A 27,190-nucleotide genomic window follows, 5' to 3' on the forward strand; every position below is an offset into this window, starting at 1 on the left:
TGAAAAAAAGTTGTTTCTTGGAGTTTTTTTTTGCAATAATAAATCTGGTCAAAACCTTTGATGCTAGGTGCACATCAATCGACAGTTTTGTCGTGTTTGCATTTTTATCAGACTGTGGTTGTACACAAGCATTATATCTAGGCGTCACATAATTTTTTTATTCTCAGTATTTTTCTTCGAACCGATTGCATGAAGATGCAGACTGCCCCGGCTTCGTTCATATAGCAGATGAGCATAGCCTTTTTAATCAGTACGTTTCTTGTTCAAATTGGCACAATCAATGATCTCAGAAAAAAAACCGGTTGAGTTCAGAACAATTGAAAAAGAGCAAATCACGAATCAAAGCCTTTTAGCAAGAAAATCAATTGAAAAAAAAACTTATAATGCAAGATTTTTTTCAGGCAACATATGGCTATATAGTTATGCATCATACTGTTAAATGTTACAATGAGCATAGATATAAGGGAAAAAGAACGCATGAATTTCCAATATGTTCCCCCTTTTGAGCTCACTTTCAAGCAAACACTATCTTTTCACTTACCATAATATTTTTCGCAGTTGAAACAACTTTCATAGATGCATATTAACCTAACCAGATTGATATAATAATCACACTTAAATTGTTATTTTTTACATCCGAACATCTGTTTGAAACGTTATTACTGCGGTTTGTATTTCTATAACTATTTTTTAATCTCACAGAATAGTCGGGAAATAGTAAGTTGAAAAGGAAAATTTCACATGAAAATCATCAAATTGTTTCAAAAGATACAGAACAAGGAAGGGCTTTTTATCATCAAAATATATTTATTTTTCATAGTATTTGAAGTCGGAGACTGAGAGCACTGTAAAAAAGAGCAAATCTTTACCCCTTACCTTAATCGTCAAACGAGATCAGGACAAAGTTTGCTTCATACGCTGATTAAGGTGCTTATTAATTGTCTTAAAGTTCTAATGGCGCTTACCCCGAGAGCGAAAAAAAATTTAAAACAGTGAACAAGATTTGATTTTTTTTGATAATTGTTCCGACCATTATAAAATGGGGAGGAATTTTGTGTTCGTGTGTTTTATTTTTTTCTATTGTTTTTTCAAACGCAAAATCATGCATTGCAAATAATCATTAGAATAAGTCAAGTGATGTATCATATCAAAGCCTTCTCAGTCGTAATTCCAACGATTTTTTAAGTTTTGAAATAACTATCTCAGTGTCGAGAAAAATCAGTTTGAAGTTTTTGATTTTTGGTCTAATTTTAAGCAAAAAAAGGTGAGCGATCAGGCTCACAATAGCTTATTTATGTTTAATTTAAGCTGTGAAAATTGTTTTTTTTACAAAAAAAATGATTTTTGGAGTTTTTTTTTGCATCATATTTGAAATCGAAATCTTTAAAAAAACAAAAATTGTCTAAAAAAATGTTAAAAATTTTTGAAAACTTCGCAACAAAAACTGTTTTCCGATTCTTCATTTTACTTTGAATGTCGAATGTGTTTAAATTTTAATTTTTGTTCAGCTCTTTTTATCACACCTGGCAAAAACAACTACACCTTGTTGAAAAAAAATTGTATTTTTAAAGAAATGGTTGGAGCATTCTGTGCTACTTGCACAGTAATCGGCCATTCTTGGCTCTTTTTAAGCTTTACGAGGAAAAATTGTGATCAAAACTTATTGTGGTAGTTGCAAAGCAACCAGTTTTTTTTGTTCAATTGAAAAACAAAATGCAATTTTTTTAATGAAATGAATAACTAACTTGGCAGTGGTTTTTCAGAAACACAAATTAAAATGCAAAAATGTAGAATTGAAGAAAAAAAATTAGGGTTATTAGAAAAAAGCTTTCAAAACTTTGGGGAAAACTGGCAAAAAATTTGGGAAATTTATTGGCCTAGCCGAAACATAATCTTGTCTTATCTACTACAAGATCAGAAAAAGAGAGCTGATAGTTTTTGCTAAAAATAATTTTTACCCGTTATCATGACTAAATTGTAATGTTCACGATTTTAACGACAAACTTCGTAGGTCAATTTTATCATCAATCCGTATTTTGACCATTTTAATGATTTCTAAAGAAAACATTCCAAAAAAACTCTCCAATCAATATTGTTATTTTTTGATAACAATTAATATAATATAGTATATTAATTATATTGAAGTTTTCTGGTGATATAAATCGCATAATTTCAGTAAGTAATAATAAGACAGCTAGATGTTGAGTCTCGTGATAGTGAGTTAAGTTCGAGGTGGAACTCATAGAGTAATTTCGGATAGGGTACACCGTCTGCTCGTCACGCTATCTTATTTTCGGCCGGATAGATTCGTGCAACTTCTTAGTCTAATACCAATCCTAATCTTACTCTTATATCTACTAGTCTCAGGGTGTTTAACTAGTCTCTGCTAGGCTCAATAGATCTAGAGTATACTGGCTTATTGCGATTGCTAGAAGGTCTCTTGGAGAGGTAACTAATTTCTAAGTTAAATTCAAATCTCTCTGGTGCTGAAATTACAAGTAATTTCAGCACTTACAAATAAGTGGGTTGTTAGTTAGATGGATCGTGATTGGCTAAAATTGAATATTTTATAGAGATAAAATATGCAATTTATATTCAATAATGAATATAGTTTATATCTGGTTCCACCCATCCGGGGTTTACAGAGTTTTGAATCTTAGATCTTCTATCTGTAATGAAGGATTGATGTTGGTCGTTCTTATTTGGCGAGCATCATTTCTTGTTTTGTTCTTGGAGAAGGAAGCTCCAGGAAGTTGGAGTCATCGATAGGAAGTTGTTAGTTATCGTTTGACAAAGACTATGCCTGCCAATGAAAACAATCTGATTTCAAGATGGTTTGCTATGATCGTCTGTTCTCGATTGGTTGTGGAGAACTGTGTTTCGATCTGGTTTGGGAATGGCGTGAAGATCGTGTTTGGAGGGGATGCCTTGTAACTTGGATCTGTACGTATACTTGAACATCGAGGTGGTCATTGGTCTGATTCAATGAAGTCCTTTTCTGCGAAGTCAAACCGTACTCTAAATCTTTTATGAGTTTAGATTATGAGCGGCATGTCAGTTGTGTTTAGCCATTCTGTAGGTTGAGTGTGATGGGGTCGTCTATTCTTTATGTGCTCGTTTTTGTGGTTGTTCGTGATCTATGTACTGCATATTTTAACTTAATCTGGAGCAAGTAAAGCAAGCAAGTAGCCTAAAAAACTTGTTATCAATCAATAATCAGTTTTTAACTGTAAAAATTAATTGTTTCAACTCAATTTAACGCTTCCTTTGTACAAGAAGCTGCAAAAAAACAAAAATTGAAAAAAAATGACAAAAAGCAATTTTTTGAACGCGTTTAAAAAACACTTGTTTTCATTTTGGTATCAATGTTTAAAAAATCAAACTTGAAAACGTAAACTTTCTTCAAAATAATCCAAAATTTTGTATTTATCTTCAAGCCACGCGCAAAGAAATGATTCGAATTGAAAAAAGAAGAAAAAAAAACAGGTTTTTTTCAAAAATAACTGTGGTCGAAACATTCTGTGCTACTGGCACAACAACCGACAATTTTTGCTCTAAATGAAAAACACTGCAAAAATTTATCAAAAGAAAGAAACCCGAAAAGAAACAAGGATAGCTCTAAACTTCTACGGTCAAAAAAGTAGACAGTCTCTGGCCCCCTGAGAAAAATGAGCGCATTGAAATGTACAAATGAGCAGAAGTGCAAAAGTGCTTTAAACTATTTCCTGATGATATCAAAAAACAACATGAAAATCAAACAAATGTTCAGAAAAAGTTCAAGCACAAATTTACTGCAGTTAATGAAAATACTGGTAGCTATTTTTGTCTCTGAGGGAAGAAAATTAACCTCTATTATTTCGTATTTTATTTTTTTTGGGTCTCAAGGTCATAGGTTAGAAAATGTTGCAGGATCAACTCTTTACTCTATCAGCTGCAATTAATTTCTTTTGATGTAAACGAATGTTATCAGCTGATATAAAACTTAAAAGTTGACCAACGATGTATCAGCAATACAATTCAGTGCCTAAAATAGAAGAACCCAAAATTAATACTTTAAAATGTGCAAATTTTTCTGTAGGCGTGAAATATTAGTGAGTAATATTAACTTTAACTGACTCAAATGGACTTTGACTGGACGGAGGAGGATAGACTGGGAATGAGTCTGCAGCCTGGCTCCGTTTCCATTGAGAAGGACAGTCAGAACCTCCTCGGCATCAGCATAGGGGGAGGGGCACCACTATGTCCATGTTTATACATTGTACAGGTAAGACTGTTTTTCATTCTAGTCTGCTTTGGCGGTTTAGTAATTACTGCATTGAATCAGAAGCGGATTTGGGGGGAGGGGTGTCCCCTTCTCAATGATTCAACCCCTGGCAACCAAAGGGGCCTCCCTTTGGTACTTTTTTGGCATCCAGTAAGGCTGACCCTGAAGTCTGACCGGCTGACCCTTCAGTCTTTCTTAAGAAGCCTTGGGCGCCAATATGGATCAAATTTGAAAGAGAAGATTTCATAAACGTTTGATCAGCCGAAAACTAAAGAGCTATTTGATAAATAGACGTATTTAACATCTAGCAGCTTTCAAAAATCTTTATCTAAAAGACAGTACAGACATAATTCAAACTTTTCCCGAAAGTTGTTTGACAAGACGTCATCTGTAAAAAAGTGATCTTTTCTAAAATAGATCCGTCGAAACTTGACAAGCAAATCATCAAATATTACGAGACAATTGGTTTGTTTCCCACAGGTGTTCGACAACACTCCAGCGGCCAAAAGTGGAGTGCTGGAAGCAGGGGATGAGTTGATGGCTGTCAACTCCACTTCTGTCAAAGGGAAGACCAAAGTGGAAGTGGCCAGAATGATCCAGAATGTGAGGAATGAAGTGACCATCGGATACAACAAACTGTCCTGCGAAGCCAGTCAAGGCAAGTCTAGCCAAAAATACTCAAGTGGATTCAAAAAGTATGTCACTTGTTTCTAATTATCTTCTTGAGTCGAAACTAAAGACCTTCCTGAAGTCGAGGCCCAAGAACTAATGATGATTAATGATCTTCTCGAGCCGAGAACCGATTCTGTCCGAGCCGAATTCGGTCGCGAAAATCTGAACATGAGAATCTAATCTCTGAATACTCATTTTCCAGATTTTCGCGACTTTTGTCGGGCTACAATGTGACCGAGTCTCTCAAAACTAATTTTAATGGCAGGTGTAGCTATTCCTCAATTCACCAAGGAATTCAATTCTCTTCCCGCGTATAAACTAAAGTTCGTTTGCTCTGATCTCTCCAAGAATCTCTTGTTCTCACTTTCGCAACTATTTAAACAATTTACTTAAATTGGAAGCAGTGGTGGAGTTCATATGTATCCGCGCCTCTCAATCGAAAGGTCGGATGTTCGAGGCTCATTGCTTGAGGGCGAGCCCAGAAAATAGGCTTAACAGGTGCATTTGCTATTCCTAACCAGGGGCACAACAGCGGTTCTCTGTGAAGAGCTGAACAGCTCGTATGTTGAATCAACTTGATTTAAAATCTTTGAAAGGTATTTAAAATCTGTGGAAATTAATTCAAATCTAGAAGTGTTTAAGATCTAGGAAAGTTCAACATTGAGATGCATTTGTTCATGCGTGTAGGTAAGTCGTTCGACATAGTGCTGAAGAAGATGAAGCACAAGATGGTGGAGAACATGAGCTCATCCACTGCAGATGCTCTGGGACTCAGCAGGGCCATACTATGCAATGATGGACTCATTAAGAAGATGCAGGAGATGGAGAAGATAGCGGCCATATACAGAGGTAAGGGAGCGAGAGAGAGAGAGAGAGAGAGAGAGAGAGAGAAAGAGATAGAGAGAGAAGAGACTCTGCGAGTTCCAAGGACATGCTTCAGAATGCATCGAGGCTCTCTCCCAGTTTTCTCCCCCTCCTCATTTGATTTTTCTTGTTTTCCAGTTTTCTCACTTTTAATTTTTTTTTTGAAATTTAACGTATGGAAAAATATTTAAAATGAACTTTGTTGTCTCAAACTGCAATACAAATGTCAGCGTGAATGAGTGAACTAAGCTTCACGTTTTTTCTTTACGTGTAAATAAATCACCCTATAGGCAGTTTTTATAGACTTTATATTGTGATTATAAGAGGGGCGGGAAACTAGAAAAAAGCCGAAATCAATATTTTGGTTTCCTGTTTCAAAAAATTCTATCAATGAATTTGTGCCCGTTATCGATAAAAACTTTCTGAAGAGCAATTTCCAAGACTAGATGTAGCAATCAACGCAGTACACCTGGGAATTTGCATTCGCGTTTCTTCATCCTTTGATTTTTTTTTTATTTGTGCCAATTGTCGTAATTGCGGTATCATCAAAGTTCCTTCATAAACAATACAAATTGACCTGTTTTCCATTCATTGCAGGAATGATGAACAACACTCGTGGTCTGTTGTGGGGGTATTTGAGGATGGCCCAGGCTCACCGACTGATGGGGGAGGTGTTCTCCCAGGTGGGGGCCAAGGAGCCCCAGTTCAGTGCCAGTGAGGGATTCCGCAAGTACGGAGAAGCACACAGGTAGGCACTCCACATTGATATTTGCACATTTAATCGACTGAGTTCAAAACATCTGACTGCCTATATGCTAGTTTGAAGTATTTGAGTTTCTCGCTAATATTACCAAATAAATTATTATTTGTTTCAGATTCATTTTCATTAACATTACAGTTCTAGAAGAAAAAAAAAACGTTACAATTTTTTTTCAAGTAGCTTCTAGCCAACTAAGGTTCATTTCAAATTGAAAGCCTCTGTACCGGAGGGGTGTTGGGACGTGTTTTTTATGTTTCTCTCCAAATTGAAGTTTTTTTTCCTTTAGAAGCATGGAGAAGTTTGGGGTGAAGTTGGTGCGAACAGTGAAGCCAATGGTGAGTGACCTTGACACGTATCTGAACAAGGCCATCCCAGACACCAAACACACCATCAGGAAGTACGCTGACGTCAAGTTCGAATATCTCTCCTTCTGCCTCAAGGTAAGTCATAATTTCATAATGATGATTATAATCATAATCATAATAATATTGATACAACAAAAAGAATAATCATAACAATCATAAAAATAACAAAAATCATAATCATCATTAAAAAATGATAATCATAATAAAATTGATAATCATCATAAAAATGATAATCATTATAATACAAATCATAGTAATCATCATAATAACCATAAGAATCATAATACAAATCATCATAATCTTAGTAATAATCATAATAATCATGATAATCATAATCAATATAATAGTAGCAACAATAATAGTTATTGTAGTCATAATCAACACAAGGATAGCCAGTTCTTCTGCAAGTAGAACAAAATGCTTCGACCATAGTCTTACAATACAACAAAAATATATTTTTTTTTAAATTGGCCTTTTTTTTTATTTCTGCGTGGTGTGATAAAAAAGATCTGAACAAAAAGTTGACACTTACGCATGTTCGACATTCATAGTAAAATAGACCAATTGCAAAATAGTTTTTGTCGAAACATGACTAGAAAAACGAAAAAACTAAATCGTTAGACAAATTCAAAAAAAAAATTCAATCACTTTTTCAATCACTTTTTTTGAATTTTGAAGTTTTTGATTAATTAACTCAAAAATAATCAATTAAGAAAAATATCTTTATTTAAACAAATTAATTTTTCACGGCTTAAATTAAGCATGAATAAGCTTTTGTAAGAATGCTTAGCCTCACCTTATTAGCTTGAAATTGGACCAAAAATCAAAAACTTCAACATGGTTTTTCTCGAAACCAGTAAAAAAAAAATTGTTGAATGTCGTTCAAAGGATGAATGAAAAAACACCGGGAATTTTTGCAACAAAAAATTACTTAACTACTGGCAAAACAAGATAACTCAAAATTACTGTGGCAAAAAGTTGTTTTACAGATCAAAGTTAAATGAAAGTGCTTCCAGCTGCGAAATTAGATAATTGTTTTGATAGTTTTCAAGAGTTTCTGATATCCACTGTTGCACTTGCTCATATTTAGGACTTTTATAGGGCTTTTCTCCAGACTTCAACCGAATCAGAAAACTTTCCGTTGACTTGGTTTTTTTCTTTATTGCTGAATGAAATTTGATACAGTGGGGTGAGCATAACCCATTCCTAGTTGAAAAACTCTAAGCCATCATTCGACCATATTCTTGTTGGAAAACTCAATGCCTTCATATGGACAAATTCTTGTTTTTTTTTTTCATTTACCGCATTGTTGAACTGTTTCCATATAGCTGTTTTGAAATCTGGATCTTTTCCGAGAATTCCACGTACATATTCCACCACCCAAATTTCTTCGAAATAATCGAGATATGACTGGAGCTGATCATTCTAGTAACAACTTCAAGTAACAACTTCAAGTAGAGAGCTTCTAGTACCAACTTCAATTCGCATGCAAGAATTAGAACCACCGCAAGACACGATTTCTTTTTTTTTACAAGTCTTTGTCTTTTCTGAATTCAAAAGCCAGTCCTAATTCTTGAATTTTTCGCCAATCGGTCTGCTCAAAACGAAAAAAGCACCTTTTTATAGACGCTGTGGGAAATTCCGATTTGAAAGCAGAAATTGCTGCTTTTTCGAGGTCAATAACAAGTTCTGTCGGCTTTAATAAAAGGTTAAAGTCACGTAACACACAAAATGCTTGTTGATTTTGCTATTGAGTTTTTCATTGCAACAGAAATTATACCATTCGGAGGGAGCAGCTACTTATAACAGATTGCATAGTATTTACAAATAAGTGGGTTGTTAGTTAGATGGATCGTGATTGGCTAAAATTGAATATTTTATAGAGATAAAATATGCAATTTATATTCAATAATGAATATAGTTTATATCTGGTTCCACCCATCCGGGGTTTACAGAGTTTTGAATCTTAGATCTTCTATCTGTAATGAAGGATTGATGTTGGTCGTTCTTATTTGGCGAGCATCATTTCTTGTTTTGTTCTTGGAGAAGGAAGCTCCAGGAAGTTGGAGTCATCGATAGGAAGTTGTTAGTTATCGTTTGACAAAGACTATGCCTGCCAATGAAAACAATCTGATTTCAAGATGGTTTGCTATGATCGTCTGTTCTCGATTGGTTGTGGAGAACTGTGTTTCGATCTGGTTTGGGAATGGCGTGAAGATCGTGTTTGGAGGGGATGCCTTGTAACTTGGATCTGTACGTATACTTGAACATCGAGGTGGTCATTGGTCTGATTCAATGAAGTCCTTTTCTGCGAAGTCAAACCGTACTCTAAATCTTTTATGAGTTTAGATTATGAGCGGCATGTCAGTTGTGTTTAGCCATTCTGTAGGTTGAGTGTGATGGGGTCGTCTATTCTTTATGTGCTCGTTTTTGTGGTTGTTCGTGATCTATGTACTGCATATTTTAACTTAATCTGGAGCAAGTAAAGCAAGCAAGTAGCCTAAAAAACTTGTTATCAATCAATAATCAGTTTTTAACTGTAAAAATTAATTGTTTCAACTCAATTTAACGCTTCCTTTGTACAAGAAGCTGCAAAAAAACAAAAATTGAAAAAAAATGACAAAAAGCAATTTTTTGAACGCGTTTAAAAAACACTTGTTTTCATTTTGGTATCAATGTTTAAAAAATCAAACTTGAAAACGTAAACTTTCTTCAAAATAATCCAAAATTTTGTATTTATCTTCAAGCCACGCGCAAAGAAATGATTCGAATTGAAAAAAGAAGAAAAAAAAACAGGTTTTTTTCAAAAATAACTGTGGTCGAAACATTCTGTGCTACTGGCACAACAACCGACAATTTTTGCTCTAAATGAAAAACACTGCAAAAATTTATCAAAAGAAAGAAACCCGAAAAGAAACAAGGGTAGCTCTAAACTTCTACGGTCAAAAAAGTAGACAGTCTCTGGCCCCCTGAGGAAAATGAGCGCATTGAAATGTACAAATGAGCAGAAGTGCAAAAGTGCTTTAAACTATTTCCTGATGATATCAAAAAACAACATGAAAATCAAACAAATGTTCAGAAAAAGTTCAAGCACAAATTTACTGCAGTTAATGAAAATACTGGTAGCTATTTTTGTCTCTGAGGGAAGAAAATTAACCTCTATTATTTCGTATTTTATTTTTTTTGGGTCTCAAGGTCATAGGTTAGAAAATGTTGCAGGATCAACTCTTTACTCTATCAGCTGCAATTAATTTCTTTTGATGTAAACGAATGTTATCAGCTGATATAAAACTTAAAAGTTGACCAACGATGTATCAGCAATACAATTCAGTGCCTAAAATAGAAGAACCCAAAATTAATACTTTAAAATGTGCAAATTTTTCTGTAGGCGTGAAATATTAGTGAGTAATATTAACTTTAACTGACTCAAATGGACTTTGACTGGACGGAGGAGGATAGACTGGGAATGAGTCTGCAGCCTGGCTCCGTTTCCATTGAGAAGGACAGTCAGAACCTCCTCGGCATCAGCATAGGGGGAGGGGCACCACTATGTCCATGTTTATACATTGTACAGGTAAGACTGTTTTTCATTCTAGTCTGCTTTGGCGGTTTAGTAATTACTGCATTGAATCAGAAGCGGATTTGGGGGGAGGGGTGTCCCCTTCTCAATGATTCAACCCCTGGCAACCAAAGGGGCCTCCCTTTGGTACTTTTTTGGCATCCAGTAAGGCTGACCCTGAAGTCTGACCGGCTGACCCTTCAGTCTTTCTTAAGAAGCCTTGGGCGCCAATATGGATCAAATTTGAAAGAGAAGATTTCATAAACGTTTGATCAGCCGAAAACTAAAGAGCTATTTGATAAATAGACGTATTTAACATCTAGCAGCTTTCAAAAATCTTTATCTAAAAGACAGTACAGACATAATTCAAACTTTTCCCGAAAGTTGTTTGACAAGACGTCATCTGTAAAAAAGTGATCTTTTCTAAAATAGATCCGTCGAAACTTGACAAGCAAATCATCAAATATTACGAGACAATTGGTTTGTTTCCCACAGGTGTTCGACAACACTCCAGCGGCCAAAAGTGGAGTGCTGGAAGCAGGGGATGAGTTGATGGCTGTCAACTCCACTTCTGTCAAAGGGAAGACCAAAGTGGAAGTGGCCAGAATGATCCAGAATGTGAGGAATGAAGTGACCATCGGATACAACAAACTGTCCTGCGAAGCCAGTCAAGGCAAGTCTAGCCAAAAATACTCAAGTGGATTCAAAAAGTATGTCACTTGTTTCTAATTATCTTCTTGAGTCGAAACTAAAGACCTTCCTGAAGTCGAGGCCCAAGAACTAATGATGATTAATGATCTTCTCGAGCCGAGAACCGATTCTGTCCGAGCCGAATTCGGTCGCGAAAATCTGAACATGAGAATCTAATCTCTGAATACTCATTTTCCAGATTTTCGCGACTTTTGTCGGGCTACAATGTGACCGAGTCTCTCAAAACTAATTTTAATGGCAGGTGTAGCTATTCCTCAATTCACCAAGGAATTCAATTCTCTTCCCGCGTATAAACTAAAGTTCGTTTGCTCTGATCTCTCCAAGAATCTCTTGTTCTCACTTTCGCAACTATTTAAACAATTTACTTAAATTGGAAGCAGTGGTGGAGTTCATATGTATCCGCGCCTCTCAATCGAAAGGTCGGATGTTCGAGGCTCATTGCTTGAGGGCGAGCCCAGAAAATAGGCTTAACAGGTGCATTTGCTATTCCTAACCAGGGGCACAACAGCGGTTCTCTGTGAAGAGCTGAACAGCTCGTATGTTGAATCAACTTGATTTAAAATCTTTGAAAGGTATTTAAAATCTGTGGAAATTAATTCAAATCTAGAAGTGTTTAAGATCTAGGAAAGTTCAACATTGAGATGCATTTGTTCATGCGTGTAGGTAAGTCGTTCGACATAGTGCTGAAGAAGATGAAGCACAAGATGGTGGAGAACATGAGCTCATCCACTGCAGATGCTCTGGGACTCAGCAGGGCCATACTATGCAATGATGGACTCATTAAGAAGATGCAGGAGATGGAGAAGATAGCGGCCATATACAGAGGTAAGGGAGCGAGAGAGAGAGAGAGAGAGAGAGAGAGAAAGAGATAGAGAGAGAAGAGACTCTGCGAGTTCCAAGGACATGCTTCAGAATGCATCGAGGCTCTCTCCCAGTTTTCTCCCCCTCCTCATTTGATTTTTCTTGTTTTCCAGTTTTCTCACTTTTAATTTTTTTTTTGAAATTTAACGTATGGAAAAATATTTAAAATGAACTTTGTTGTCTCAAACTGCAATACAAATGTCAGCGTGAATGAGTGAACTAAGCTTCACGTTTTTTCTTTACGTGTAAATAAATCACCCTATAGGCAGTTTTTATAGACTTTATATTGTGATTATAAGAGGGGCGGGAAACTAGAAAAAAGCCGAAATCAATATTTTGGTTTCCTGTTTCAAAAAATTCTATCAATGAATTTGTGCCCGTTATCGATAAAAACTTTCTGAAGAGCAATTTCCAAGACTAGATGTAGCAATCAACGCAGTACACCTGGGAATTTGCATTCGCGTTTCTTCATCCTTTGATTTTTTTTTTATTTGTGCCAATTGTCGTAATTGCGGTATCATCAAAGTTCCTTCATAAACAATACAAATTGACCTGTTTTCCATTCATTGCAGGAATGATGAACAACACTCGTGGTCTGTTGTGGGGGTATTTGAGGATGGCCCAGGCTCACCGACTGATGGGGGAGGTGTTCTCCCAGGTGGGGGCCAAGGAGCCCCAGTTCAGTGCCAGTGAGGGATTCCGCAAGTACGGAGAAGCACACAGGTAGGCACTCCACATTGATATTTGCACATTTAATCGACTGAGTTCAAAACATCTGACTGCCTATATGCTAGTTTGAAGTATTTGAGTTTCTCGCTAATATTACCAAATAAATTATTATTTGTTTCAGATTCATTTTCATTAACATTACAGTTCTAGAAGAAAAAAAAAACGTTACAATTTTTTTTCAAGTAGCTTCTAGCCAACTAAGGTTCATTTCAAATTGAAAGCCTCTGTACCGGAGGGGTGTTGGGACGTGTTTTTTATGTTTCTCTCCAAATTGAAGTTTTTTTTCCTTTAGAAGCATGGAGAAGTTTGGGGTGAAGTTGGTGCGAACAGTGAAGCCAATGGTGAGTGACCTTGACACGTATCTGAACAAGGCCATCCCAGACACCAAACACACCATCAGGAAGTACGCTGACGTCAAGTTCGAATATCTCTCCTTCTGCCTCAAGGTAAGTCATAATTTCATAATGATGATTATAATCGTAATCATAGTAATATTGATACAACAAAAAGAATAATCATAACAATCATAAAAATAATAAAAATCATAATCATCATTAAAAAATGATAATCATAATAACATTGATAATCATCATAAAAATGATAATCATTATAATACAAATCATAGTAATCATCATAATAACCATAAGAATCATAATACAAATCATCATAATCTTAGTAATAATCATAATAATCATGATAATCATAATCAATATAATAGTAGCAACAATAATAGTTATTGTAGTCATAATCAACACAAGGATAGCCAGTCATTCTGCAAGTAGAACAAAATGCTTCGATCATAGTCTTAAAATACAACAAAAATGATTTTTTTTTCAAATTGGCCTTTTTTTTCTGCGTGGTGTGATAAAAAAGATCTGAACAAAAAATTGACACTTACGCAAGTTCGACATTCATAGTAAAATAGACCAATTGGAAAACAGTTTTTGTCGAAAAATGACTAGAAAAACGAAAAAATTAAATCGTTAGACAAACTCGAAAAAATTCAATCACTTTTTCAAAAAAATTTTTGCAGAAATTTTTTGAATTTTGAAGTTTTTGATCAAGTACCTCAGAAAAATATCTTTATTTAAAAAAGTTAACTTTCACGGCTTAAATTAAGCATGAATAAGCTTTTGTAAGAATGCTTAGCCTCACTTTATTAGCTTGAAATTGGACTAAAAATCAAAAACTTCAGCATGGTTTTTCTCAAAACAGAAAAATTAAAAAAAAAATTTTTGAATGTCGTTCAAAGGATGAATTAAAAAACACCGGGGAAATTTTACAACAAAAACTACTTAACTACTGGCAAAACAAGATAACTCAAAATTACTGTGGCATAAAGTTGTTTTACAGATCAAAGTTAAATGAAAGTGGTTCCAGCTGCGAAATTAGATAATTGTTTTGATAGTTTTCAAGAGTTTCTGATACCCTCTTGCTCATATTCAGGACTTTATAGGGCTTTTCTCCAGATTTCAACCGAATCAGACATTTTTCCGTTAAACTTGGCTTTTTCTTTATTGCTGAATGATCTTTGATACAGTGGGGTGAGCATAACCCATGCCTAGTTGGAAAACTCTAAGCCATCATTCGACCAAACTCTTGTTGGAAAACTCTATGCCATCATTCGGCCAAATTCTTGTTTTTTTTTTCATTTACCGCATTGTTGACTGTTTCCATTTAGCTGTTTTGAAATCTGGATCTTTTCCTAGAATTCTACGTACATATTCCACCACCCAAGTTTCTTCGAAATAATCGAGATATGACTGGAGCTGATCATTCTCAAATTTGGTTGCGTAGAGAGCTTCTAGTGCCAACTTCAATTCGCATTCAAGAATTAGAGCCACCGCAATACACGATTTCTTTTTTTGACCAGTCTTTTTCTTTTCTGAATACAAAAGCCAGTCCTAATTCTTGAAATTTTCGGCAATCGGTCTGCTCAAAAGGAAAAAAGCACTTTTTTATAGACGCTGTGGGATACTCCGATTTGAAAGCATAAATTGCTGCTTTTTCGAGTTCAATAACAAGTTCTGTCGGCTTTAATAAAGGAATAAAGTCACGTAACACACAAAATGCTTGTTGATATTGCTATTGAGTTTTTCATTGCAACAGAAATTATATCATTCGGAGGGAGCAGTTACTTATAACAGATTGCATAGTATTTACTTGATAGATTGATGAGGGACAACTTTTAAATGTGCCATCAGTCTGCCAAGTTGTGTAACGCTCGAGATAATCCAAGTTCGCCTCAATGATGATCTCAAGGAGCCTGTCGGAATCCCCCGGCCCCGAGTCATGAGCCAAGAAATCCCTCCCTCCATTAGAGTGTTTTGAAGTTGCATGGAAATTTTTTGTCCCCCACGGTCTTTGACACAATTCCAAAGTCTGTTTCTGGTTTATTTTTCTCGCAACCGAGGTAAGGTTTGGGCATGTTTGCTGTGCCCTCCTCAGAAACGGTGCTCGTTGAGTTTTGATAAATAGGTCGAGGATGTTTTTTTGGAAAATTTACATTTTGCCTCCCCCCCAGAAGTAGTGCAAGTAGTGTGGAGAACTTTTAAAACTAATTGTGGATGTCTTTTTTTTTGTACATTCCCCCGACCGTTTTAAACTGCAAAGTCTTTTTTGAGCATCTCCTGGTTGTTAACCCGTTTTTTTTTTCAATATATCGAACTTTTTCATATTCAAACATCAAGATTCGTTTCCCGCGCTGACTTGTAGTGAATTGCAACATAAAATTAATCAATTGAGTAGAAACATATTCAGAAACCAAAAGATGGTATACCATTAATGCAATCAAGGTTTTACACTCAATTTTTGGTGTTCACTGAACAAAAAACTCATATTTTTCCCCAATAATTGCTTTGAATTAGATTTAAATTTGACTGATATTTAGTGGATGATTACGGGTTCTAGTTTTAAGGTAATTTAAGGATTATCTTACGAGTTTTTTTTTGAGTTTTAGCGCGTTTTGCGAGTTGTCGTAATTGCTAATTTATATGAGTTTTTTTGGAGTTGTCTTTTGTTGCGAGTTATCGCGTTACAGACTGAAAAGGCTTCAATATAATATTTCGCTCGACCCATTACGATAATTATTTGTGGTGCCTGATTTTGCGTGGAGGACAAAAAAAACACCCGAATACAAAGTTGTTTTACATTTTTCAAATGGTCGGAACTAAAATAATAATCATAATAACAATTATAATCATAATAATCATCATAACAAACTCAAAATAGTAACGATTATGATTGAGCTTTTGAGAATCAGTTAATAGAGTTTACAAAAATTTGCAAAACTTCAGCTAATTTTCAACGGCACTCTTGAGAGGATTCCAGAAAACAAAGTTGCTGGTCGAAAGAAAAGCTTAATGAGCAAACATTTTTTTTGCTGTCGGATAAACTGTGCTCAGAACTTATGTCCTCAGTATAAAACGAAATGAGAAACGTATAAATTACTAAATGTCCTCTTCCTTTGGGATAATCCGAACCCTCGCCCTCGGAAAGGTCCTCTATTTGTAGCGTTTTACCACATGTTTTTTTTCAACAAAACTGCCCAAATTTTTGTCTACAGGTGGTTTCGACACTACAAGTTTCCATTTTTTAGAAGTGTGCGAGCAAAAAATGACATTTTACGTTAAAATGCTCAAAATGATATTCAAAAACGGAAGTCTGCGTTCACTAATATTAGCTTAACTGATTTTATAAGCGGCTCAAGAGAGCTCTGATAGTTACAACGTCTACCTAGAAAATGTTTGACAACATTTTGAGCACTTCCAGCCTCAGAAAATCGGATCAAGTTAACATTAGTAACGTTAGGGGAGAATGTTAACTTGGTCCAGAAAACCTCAGATACATCTCCAATATCGTTCAAGTTTTGCTTAAACTTGTTCATATATTCAGGTTAAAGAGCTAGATGACGAAGAATACAGTTACGCCTCCTTAAACGAGCCCCTCTACAGAGTGGAGACAGGAAACTACGAGTACAGACTAGTGCTCAGATGCAGACAGGAGGCACGCGCCCGCTTCGCCCGCTTGAGGGCGGACGTGTTGGAGAAGATCGAATTATTAGACAATAAGCATGTTCAAGATATAGTGTACCAGCTGCAGAGATTTGTGGCTGCCATGTCTAGGTACAACAACGATTGCAGAGACCAAATGGTGGCCAATGCAGTATTTCCAATTGAGGTGAGTTACAATTGTTGTTGTTGTTGTGTGTGTGTGTGTGTGTGTGTGTGTGTGTGTGTGTGTGTGTGTGTGTGTATGTAGGGGGGGCCTGGCAGGGAAGAAACTATTATTGTTGCGCAGTGGAGGAACTCAATTCGTTTGCAAATAATCATTTTTTTAAATATAATTACAAACTGGGGGGTGAAGTTGGGGAAAATTTGACCAATACTCAGCCATTTCAAAATTTCAAGTGCTGTTTTTGTTATTCGAAGACAATATGGCAATTTTTCTCCAAAGAAGCATGAATATTTTTTATAAAACGTTACCTATTTAAAAGAAAATCAGATGAAAAAGATTTTCTTTTTGCTTTTTTGGCAAACAACACAGTCATTTTAGATCAAGTATCTCTGAGTTCTTTCGTGCAGGTGTTCTTTTTTTTTCATGAGAATAGACCTTTTGTGCTCCTTGATTGTCTGCATATTTTTAGGTTGATGTAATGAGGAGTACTCTTACCTGTTCTAAAAAGTGGGACTTCTCTGAAGACGGAGATGGAGAGGGAGACCACGAGAACATTCTAGAAGACGACTACCCAGAAGAGACTGAAGTGAATGCGAAGAACATAATGGAGAATGACACCTCTGCTGGACTCCCGACCACTGGCTGCGATACGTTTCTACTCGGTAAAAAAGTGCTTTGTCATTGAGGAAGAATCAATTTTGGTAAAAAATGATTTCGTTTCTTGATGGCAAAGGCAGCATTTCTCATATCAGAAAATAGCCGAAATGTTTCTTGTATGTCATAATGAAGAAATGAAAAAAATACTTTCTCTTTGATATTTTAAACAACCTGTATATCCGTGCCTTTTTTTGAATTTGTTGATCGCAATAAAAAAAAACTCTTTTTGACATCTAATAAAAAAACATTTCGCGGCGGTAACTTGAAGTATTTATTAAACTTGCTTGAAACTTCAGAAAGCCAAACAGATAATGAGAGAAATCAGTTTTTGTTTAGATCAATTAGCCGATTTCACTTCACAGCCGCAAAGCTCTTCTCTAGGCCAAATGAGCAACCAAGATATGTTCGGAGATGTGAACCTGTTTGATTTTGACCAAACTTTGAACCCAAACTCAATGGGTCAGGCCAACCCAAACCCAAATTCGATTTTGCCAACTAGCCACAGACCAGGAAACAGTTCAAATGGAATTGAACAAAAATTAGAAAACATAAATCTATTAGACTGAAAAACTGAGCTTATTTGCGAACAAAACCCTTTTTGTGAGATATTTATGAAAACTATATGCGAGTTATGTTTGGTTATTTGGTTAAAGAACCTGTAATTTTTAAAAATAATTTGAACCTGTTATTGGTTGACAAGCTACAAACATTTAAATACTCGATTAATCCAGAGTCATGGTTCTTAAGCTTATTTTATTAACTTTGTTATCAATTACTAAGAGCAGCTTATCCCCGCCTTGCGGTTTTAATTCAGTATCATTATGTTTATTATGATTAATATTATTATTATGATTATGATTATTATTACTATTATGATTATTATTATGATTATTATTATTATTATTTTGATTATTTTTGTTGAACTGAAATATAGTACTTTGATAAGCACAAAAAAAACAAGCAAAGAAGTGATAATCGCCGGTAACGGTGCTGAGCAAATAGAATAAAAATTTCATATTTTTGGGCTTTTCAAATTCCATGCCGTGTCTTTTTCAAAAGTCTCAGACATTTCAAGAAAAAAACTGGCCTTCAAATTGTTAAACCTACAATGATCTGATCGGAAGGCTCATAATTGTGTCACAGCTGTATTTCGAACTTAGTGAAATTGAATAAGATCAACTAGTTCTATTTATTTTATTTTTTTCGTGTTTTTTTCTGACGTCTTTTTTTAAAAAAAAAGCTAAATACTTGAGCAAAATGACAAATGTAGAGATCTTTAACTTTATGAAATTATCTTTTGAGATCTCAAGTGTAGTTTTTTCTAAAATTTTAAAAAGTCCTCTGTTCATTTATATCAAGTAAATAATTAAGTATCAAACCGTAAGTCAAATCGTTGTTTAACCAAGCTGCTGCGTGTGTTCCTAGTTTTAGTCTCTTTTCTAGCTCATTAAACAAAAAAATTGTCATGACTTTTATATATGTAACAGTTTATGTGAAGAATTTCTGATAAATGGCGAAATATTTTTGTCAAGTGATGTAGTATTTTGTATACATGAAGTTCTCTAACTTAAGTCGTTTGATTTCAAACTTTGCAATATAGGATTTTTGAATCGATTTAATAAAAAATACATAAGATTGTTTCTTTCAGAAATTTAAAAGAAAAAAATTGAAAATTTTTTGCTTTGATTTATTGCAATAAAGTCAGGCATGGTGGATCTAGGTGGATCTGTGGTGGATCTAGGCACGGTGGATCGAGATTAAAAGTGCCTCATATCTGGGGTGGATTTAGAATTTTTTCGAGGGGGGGCCCGGATTTTCAAAAATTGTTCGAAATTTTGTCGACTTTTTTTTAGGTCGACCAAATTGGTTTTCCGAGCTCTCCCAAAGCTCTAAATAGTGCCTGTTTTGGCCAAATTGTCTGTGCCGCAGGCAATATTTTGAAAAAAAACAGGCCAAAAAGGCGTTTTTAGGCACTATTTGGAAAATTTTTACCAAAAAATGGCATTTTTTCGTGCGCGCGTTCCCCCCTTAAAATAAGTATATTTTGGCTCCGTTAAAGCAAGTATATATTGCCGCCCCCCCCCCCTAAATCCACCCCTGCCTCATATTTATCTCTTGGAGTAATTTTTTATGCTTTTTAAATTTCTAATGAACGTAATACAGAAAAAATATGTTAAAAAAATTACTTTTTTCAAAGGTTTTGCAAATACCTAATTATTGCGCAGTTTTTTTTCGCAGCTGTAACTATACACACTGGGACTAATATACTTTCTAACGCCTTTGGTGTTTCTTCATTCTTAAGTTCATTAAATTTGATGAAAAGTATCAAGTGTACTAGGCTTCAAAAAAGTGAAAGATCAAGCAAAGATAGTAAATGTAATACAGATGATATATATGAGCCCCTTCGTGTTATGGAAACGTTGAAAAAGAGGACTGAGAAGCGAGAAGTAATTTTATCAGAGTGAAAATGTGTTTCTCTGTACTTGCAACAGTGGACACTTGCAACTTTGCAATTTTGCATTTTTGAATTGCCAAAATTGTTTAGATTTTCAGCTGAAATTTTTGTAGATCTCCTAAGGAAAAGAACTGATTAGGAAACTCAATGTTCTTTGAAAATCAAAATTTTTTGCAATTATCAGCTCCATACTGAGCTCTAGCGCTGAAAGATTTTTCTGTTAAAAAGATGAATAGATGGAAACTTGGAAAGACTCAAACTTGGAAAGTCCTGGATATCTTGGCTATAATTCTGTTTGAAGAAGGGTTTAATTAGCAATAAAACCTCGAGAAACAATTTTTGTTTAGTTCGCTGAGACCAAAAATACCTCAACAAAGAGGAATAGATTACTTGCTCCAAACGTGAGACAAATGTCTCATAATTTTGATGATAACAATTAGTACATGTAAAAAAAAATTGAGTGCAGCTGATATACATCTAAATTAACATGGATGAAACATGACATGCTCTTTGCAAATTAGATACATAAAAAAGATATAGTTATCAATGTTTGATGCAAATTTTATATGTAGAACAGGGTAATGATGTTTTTATTAGCGAAACTCATAAAAATACAGAACCCTTCACTATAATATCGAATCTTTTTTGAAATGACTTTGATTATTATCTAGAATCTCTAAAAATTGCTTATTCTACTAAACATGTAGTATCTGACGACTTCAATAATGATCTGCAGGAAAAAAAGTAGTAGCGAGAAAAAAAAATTGATTGTATAATTTTTTCAGTTATATGGCTGAAAACAGAAAAATTTCAATGTCTCATTATGATTAGTAGAACCAAACTCAGCTTGTGAATGATTGTAGCTTGCGACAAAATTAAGTTTAAAAATTCTCCCGAGGCCAAAATTCCCACCATTTTTTGGGGCTATTCGCAAGCGATGTATAGTCATTGATGTAGGGTCGGTTTGTTCCTACCTGACGCATCTTGGCTCGCGATGCAGTATAAACTACATGTGATTGTTTCTTATAAAAATTTTCAGAGAAGAAATTGAAAAACTTTTGCTGTGACTTCTAGCTTTAAATTCAGGCAGGGTGGTTCTCGAATTTTTCTGAGATAAAAAAACGCCTCACATTTTTTTTCTTGGAGTGATTTTGTTTTGCACTTGAAATTGAAACAGACAGATCTAATATAGACCACAATTTACAAACATTAGGGGCAAACGATTTCAGTTATTTTTTATGAATGTTTGATTGATTGTTTTCAAAGAGTCAAAAACTTCTTTTGGGTCTGCAACCTACCCTCTTCATCACTTACAACAATTCTCCTTGTTAAATATTGAAACAAAACAAGTTCTGCAGGTATGGAAGTGCTAGTTATTATTATCTGAAGGAAATTTTTCAAATAACACGACTACTTTTTCTTTGAATGAAGGAAGTAAAAACTTGCTATTCGTGAGAAACATTAAAACATAGCCTACTGACAGTTGGAGAAGAGTAATGAATGCAAGGAAACCAAAAAACCAGCTTTTGAATATCGAAATAAAATTAGATGGTCCTAAAACTCTTTAAGTTTGTAGAATAATTTACGATGGACACTTTTTTTGTTACATTCAACCCAAATTGAGAAAACTGGATCAATAGGTAAAACTTTTATATCGCTGGGAAATCTGATAATTAATTTTCATTTTCAAAATTAGAACTCGATCACGTTTTTTGTAGCCTTCACAATTCATACTACAACTCAAGCCGCAAAAAAAATCAAAACTCAGCGTGAAAAATTTTTAGGATTTTTTCCTGAAAAAAAAACAAACAAAAAAATCAGCAAGACTTTTATAAGGGTCTTCACAACGTTCATTACTCCTAATATTAGCAAAAATGCTTTCTATCTTTTTACATTCAATTAGACTCCCAAAATCACCTAATTCCAGCCTTTTCAGTTTTTGCAAAAGCCTTATACTTGATATGTTTTATTCAAAGCTGTGTATATACTATTTGACACTGAGTAGGTTTTTATAACTATTAGCGTTTGGTCATAACTTAGCACATTAGGTTTAATAAAAAGCATAAATTGTATATGGCCTCGCTCGTAGGAAAAAAAGATCAACTGAATGCAATAAATGTACTACAGATGACATAAATTAGCGCCTTCCTGTTAAGAAGATGAGAAATGATTAGCTCATTGTGAAAATGGGCTTTTTTTGTACTAACAATTCGTGACCTGGGCAACAAAAGTACATCCCAATTAAGTTTATTGCAGACACGGACAAAACTTTAGAGGCGATGATTGTAAAAAGCCAACAAGGAAATAGTACTGACACGAAACGGAGTTTCAACTAAATTTCAAAAGGCTGTTAAAAGGGGGCAAAAAGATGATAAGAAAACTCCGAAGAGTTTCAAATGACATCGACGTACAAAAGCAAATTCACTGAGACAAAGAAGAGGTGAACACAAAACAATTGATGAAATTGATGAATCTTTGCTTGGAAACCAATCAGCTAACCAATTATTATTTCTGTTTCTGTTTGGTTTATTGGAAAGCATTAAACTCAACATATTGACATTTAAAACTGTTCGTGAAAAAACCTCATTTTAACAGTTTTTTCACAAATAATTGTTCCAACAGTAGCATTTACTTACGACTAAAAGTATGTTATTAGAACCAAACACTAAGTATCAAAAAATAAAACCAAGTTTCGATTTGAATCGATGTTTTCAAGTAGTTTCATTTTTAATTTTGAAACTGTCAGCAAATTCTTGTACCATTTGGCTTGAATCGACAAAATTTGTTGCGAATTGCAACTCAATTTGTTGTAGATTTTGTAATAAAAACGGTACTGATTAAAAAGCTCAGAATCGTTCAATAATCATAGTTTGTTGCAAGTATCAGCGACAGAGTGAGCTCTAGCGTTAAATATTTTTCGTATAAATGTTTGAATATATGGAAAATGAGAAAACAAAATTGTAAAAACTGCGAACGTCTCTTGGATACCATAGCATTTAATCGGTTTGAAATAGGCTTAACTAACCAGGGAGAAGTACCTTGCTTGCTTCAGACATGAGACCTATGTCTCATGTTTTTGATGATAACGATTATTGCATACAAAAAATTACAATGCAGCTGCCATTCATAAACATTAACATTGATAAACATGGAATTTTATTGGGAAATTGGATACACTAAAAGTATATATTCATCAAAATTTGGTTACAAACATTATATGTAAAACAAGTGGATGTTATTTCTCTTAGCCAAACAAAAGAAAGTGGGGAAGTAAAAGACTTATGTTTGTTAAGCTCCAATTTTCAACAGTTTTTTTCCAAATAAAAACTTTAAAATTTGCCTTAACCACGTTATACAAAGCTTCTCACTGTAAACTGGAATCTTTCTTAAATGACATTAATTACTATCTAGGACCACTAAAAACTGATAATCGTACCAAACTTGTAATATGCGGCGCCTTCAAAAATGATCTGCAGGATAACAGTAGCGCGAAAAAAACTGATTGTATAATGTATTGGTTAAATGGGATAAAAACACAAAATTTTCAAAATCTCATTATGATTTTTAGAACCAAACTCAGCTTGTGAGTGTTTGTAGCATTTGACAAAATTAAGTTTAAAAAATCAGCCAGACGTCATAGCTCCCATCATTCTTCGATGGGAACCAATCCCGACGCCCTTAGTTTCCATCATTTAGGGCTATTTGCAAGCGATTGAAGTTCTTAATGGCATTTGTCTTAGCGAAACTAATAAAAGTGGGGAAGTATCAAAACTTATAATTGGTTTGCTCCAAAATTTTACAGTTGTTTTGAAATAAACATTCCAAAAAATTGCACTTACCACAGTATACAGAGCTCTTCAACACAAATTTGAATCTTTTCGAAATGACATTGGTCACTATGAAAAATTGCTAAAAATTTATAATCGTACTAAGCATGTAGCATATGACGAGTTAAAAACTCATCTGCAGGTTAAGGGCAGCGCAAAAAAAATTGAATAGGGTTTTGTTCGAAAACAAAAATTTTCAAAATCTCATTATGATTATTAGAACCAAACTCAGCTTGTGAGTGTTTGTAGCATGTGACAAAATTAAGTTTAAAAAATCAGCCCGACGTCATAGCTCCCATCATTCTTCGATGTGAACCAATCCCGACGCCCTTAGTTTCCATCTTTTAGGGCTATTCGCAAGCGATTGAAAGTTCTTAATGGCATTTGTCTTAGCGAAACTAATAAAAGTGGGGAAGTAAAAAAACTTATAATTGGTTTGCTCCAAAATTTAACAGTTGTTTTGAAATAAACATTCCAAAAAATTGCACTTACCACAGTATACAGAGCTCTTCAACACAAATTTGAATCTTTTTGAAATGACATTGGTCATTATGAAAAATACCTAAAAATTTATAATCGTACTAAGCATGTAGTATATGACGAGTTAAAAACTCATCTGCAGGTTAAGGGCAGCGCAAAAAAAAATGAATAAGTTTTTGTTCGAAAACAAAAAGTCGACAAAAATAGTAGAATCACAAACTGCTGTGTTGATGCATTTGCTTAAAACAATTCAAGGCAGATCAAGTTTGGTCCTGTTTGACCTAGTGAATTTAAATGACAAGCTTTTAGAGCTCTCAGAAACAACACTTTGGTAGAGGTCTGATAAAGGAGCTGAATTTTTGAAAATCAATTTCTATTTTTAGATCTCTGTCATAAAATAGAAGGTTGAAGAAAGAGTATAATCGAACATTTTGAAATTATAAACGGCTCAACTGATAACTTCCTACCACTGAAACTAATTTATTTGCATCCGTTATATAACAATGATAGCCGGTCGCTGTTTAAGTAGCATAATTTTTCCGGGCTTATTCGCATGAAAACGGAAGTAAAAACTTTTGGTTTTAGAAACTATAAAAAAAATTCAATTTTTGTGCAATATTCTTTTTGCCAATTTTCATGTATTTTTCATGTATTTTTTTTTTTCATGTAAAATTAAGTTTATTTTAGCTAAAAATCTCAAGAAACAAAAATCTGATATAACAAGCGTAACTCAATTGCGTTTTTAGCTCGAAATAAGACTACATCTCGACAATTTCAGACCACTTATTCTCAACACAGGGACAATTTCTTGAAAAAATTTTAATGTCATTCAAATCACACTTGAGATTGCTTCAATTTAGTATATATCACTCCTCCTATTTCAATGAAAATTTTTTTTTCGTACCTGATTTTGAATTGAAAATAAAGAAGGAAACAAAAACTATTTGATAAACCAAAAGAAGCAACCAAAATTAGAAATCAAGACTGAGGAAAAGTGCGAAAAAGTAATGAGAGAAACTAAGTTAAATTTCTATGGAAACAAACATAAAACAAATAGAAAACGAGGTTCAAGTAAACTCCCTAAAAATATGTCAAATTTTACTCGAACTTGCAGAAGAAGTCCCTATTTACAACATTGGTTTTTATGCTTATGCGAAAATGTTTAACACATTTTAATATTGTAAAATTTGGTAAAAATTTTCAAAAAATCAGTATGAACGTAAAATATAAATGATTCTTTGTAAGAGCTTCCTAGTAAAACCCAAATGTTCTAAAAAAACCAGTGGGCGCAGTAGAATGGCCGGCTTACGGGTTTATTGAGTTTTTATTGGGTTGATCGAAAATGATTGACAATAACTTCATTGGGGGCATTTTTATTCATCTTTCTAAATATAAATATGAGGCATTATTCATCTCAAGAAAACCTAGGTCTATCCTGCCTGACTTTATTGCAATAAATCAAGGCAAAAATTTTTCAATTTTTTCTGAAAATTTTTTAACGAAACACTCATATGTAATTTTTCTTATTTTGCATTTAAAATTTGGCATGGAATGAAAAGTTCAGATTTTATTTAAAATTTTCTTTTTTGTTTCTAGCATTCACAAAATTTGCGTCGGGCTGTATTCAGATTTAATTTTAACAGCATCAAAAACTCACAGGAGGTCAACTGAGGGGTCATATTTAAACAGTCTGCGCAATGAAATGTTATTTAAACAGTGTTTTCGAAAAAAAAACAAGCAGTTGTCCAAAATTGGACCGACTTTTTCCAGACTCTTATCTAGCTTAGATACATGTGTACATTTTGCTTAACACGGATCTACAAATTTTCACATGAAACTATAATTAATGTTGATCGATGTTTTTATAACGGAAGATTTATTTTTATAAAAGGAAAAATTTATTGCTTTTGCAATTATTTATTTCGTTTATAAGTGTGGCCATCCGATATCATTCTGAGATACTTGCAGAGCAACCAGCTCTTTTCGTTATCTTTTTACATTAATTTTAGGGTAAAATTTATTGTCAACGGTTATATGTTTTAAAAGTTTTTGTTCCGACATTCGAAGAAAGTGACGGTTCTTTTCTTTTTTCCTCCACTTCTCCAATTTTTCATTTTCAATTTCGTTTTACGTGTTAGAACGGCTAAATGCGTGACATTACGATGTAAAGTCTGAAGACCAAATTTGCTTACAATTGTTTATTTATACATGATAACAATGTTAAAGTAGTTTTTCAAAATTTAAATTTAAATGTGGGGAAGTGAAAAAGAGCCAAAGTGACGGAACAATTGTGCTCGTGCTCCTTTTTTACAAATAATGTTCGACTTTAAAACTAACCTTTTTCGACGAATTTTTCTTATATCAGCTGAATCGTATTGTTGTCTTGAGCTCAAATTTTAAAAGACATTTTTTTGTAATCATTTTTTATAACATTAAGGGTGTTTAGATTGCAAATCTGGCCAATTTTGGATAATTAGTGTGCGATATATTTCATGCAATTAATGCGTATGTGGAGGTTTAATCCGTCTCAGAAATGGTTCCAACTTAAATTAAGCATGCTATTTGATCTCTTTAAAAATATTGTATACGCTTAATATATCATTAGTTACTTTAGCATGTGTGGGGTGATGATTTTCACTAAAACCTGAAAAAAGTTGTCACACAATGCGATATGTGCCAAGATGTGAACAAATTTCGAGATGCAATTTAAGCTGTTATTTATCTGGTATAAAGCAATTGTGAAAACATGTATTGAAAAAAATTATCACAAGTTCAGTATGTAATTTCAGAACATAGTGCAATTTTGGAAA

General features: G+C 34.2%; 2 protein-coding genes across 2 annotated transcripts; both read left to right on the forward strand.

The window, feature by feature from the left end:
- Positions 1-477: 477 nt before the first annotated feature.
- On the forward strand, positions 478-10,319 carry LOC134846598 (PRKCA-binding protein-like). The gene is made up of 7 exons (XM_063863983.1): positions 478-667; positions 4,079-4,264; positions 4,745-4,922; positions 5,624-5,785; positions 6,398-6,548; positions 6,847-7,000; positions 10,314-10,319. The coding sequence occupies exons 2-7, from the start codon at positions 4,121-4,123 to the stop codon at positions 10,317-10,319; spliced, it is 795 nt and encodes a 264-aa protein (XP_063720053.1). The 5' UTR covers positions 478-667; positions 4,079-4,120.
- Positions 10,320-10,336: 17 nt separating this feature from the next.
- LOC134846104 (PRKCA-binding protein-like) lies at positions 10,337-18,268 on the forward strand. The gene is made up of 8 exons (XM_063863319.1): positions 10,337-10,499; positions 10,980-11,157; positions 11,859-12,020; positions 12,629-12,779; positions 13,078-13,231; positions 16,680-16,964; positions 17,431-17,623; positions 17,955-18,268. The coding sequence occupies exons 1-8, from the start codon at positions 10,356-10,358 to the stop codon at positions 18,182-18,184; spliced, it is 1,497 nt and encodes a 498-aa protein (XP_063719389.1). The 5' UTR covers positions 10,337-10,355; the 3' UTR covers positions 18,185-18,268.
- Positions 18,269-27,190: the final 8,922 nt, after the last annotated feature.

This window comes from Symsagittifera roscoffensis, chromosome 5 (genome assembly GCF_963678635.1).
Source record: "Symsagittifera roscoffensis chromosome 5, txSymRosc1.1, whole genome shotgun sequence".
NCBI lineage: Eukaryota > Metazoa > Xenacoelomorpha > Acoela > Convolutidae > Symsagittifera > Symsagittifera roscoffensis.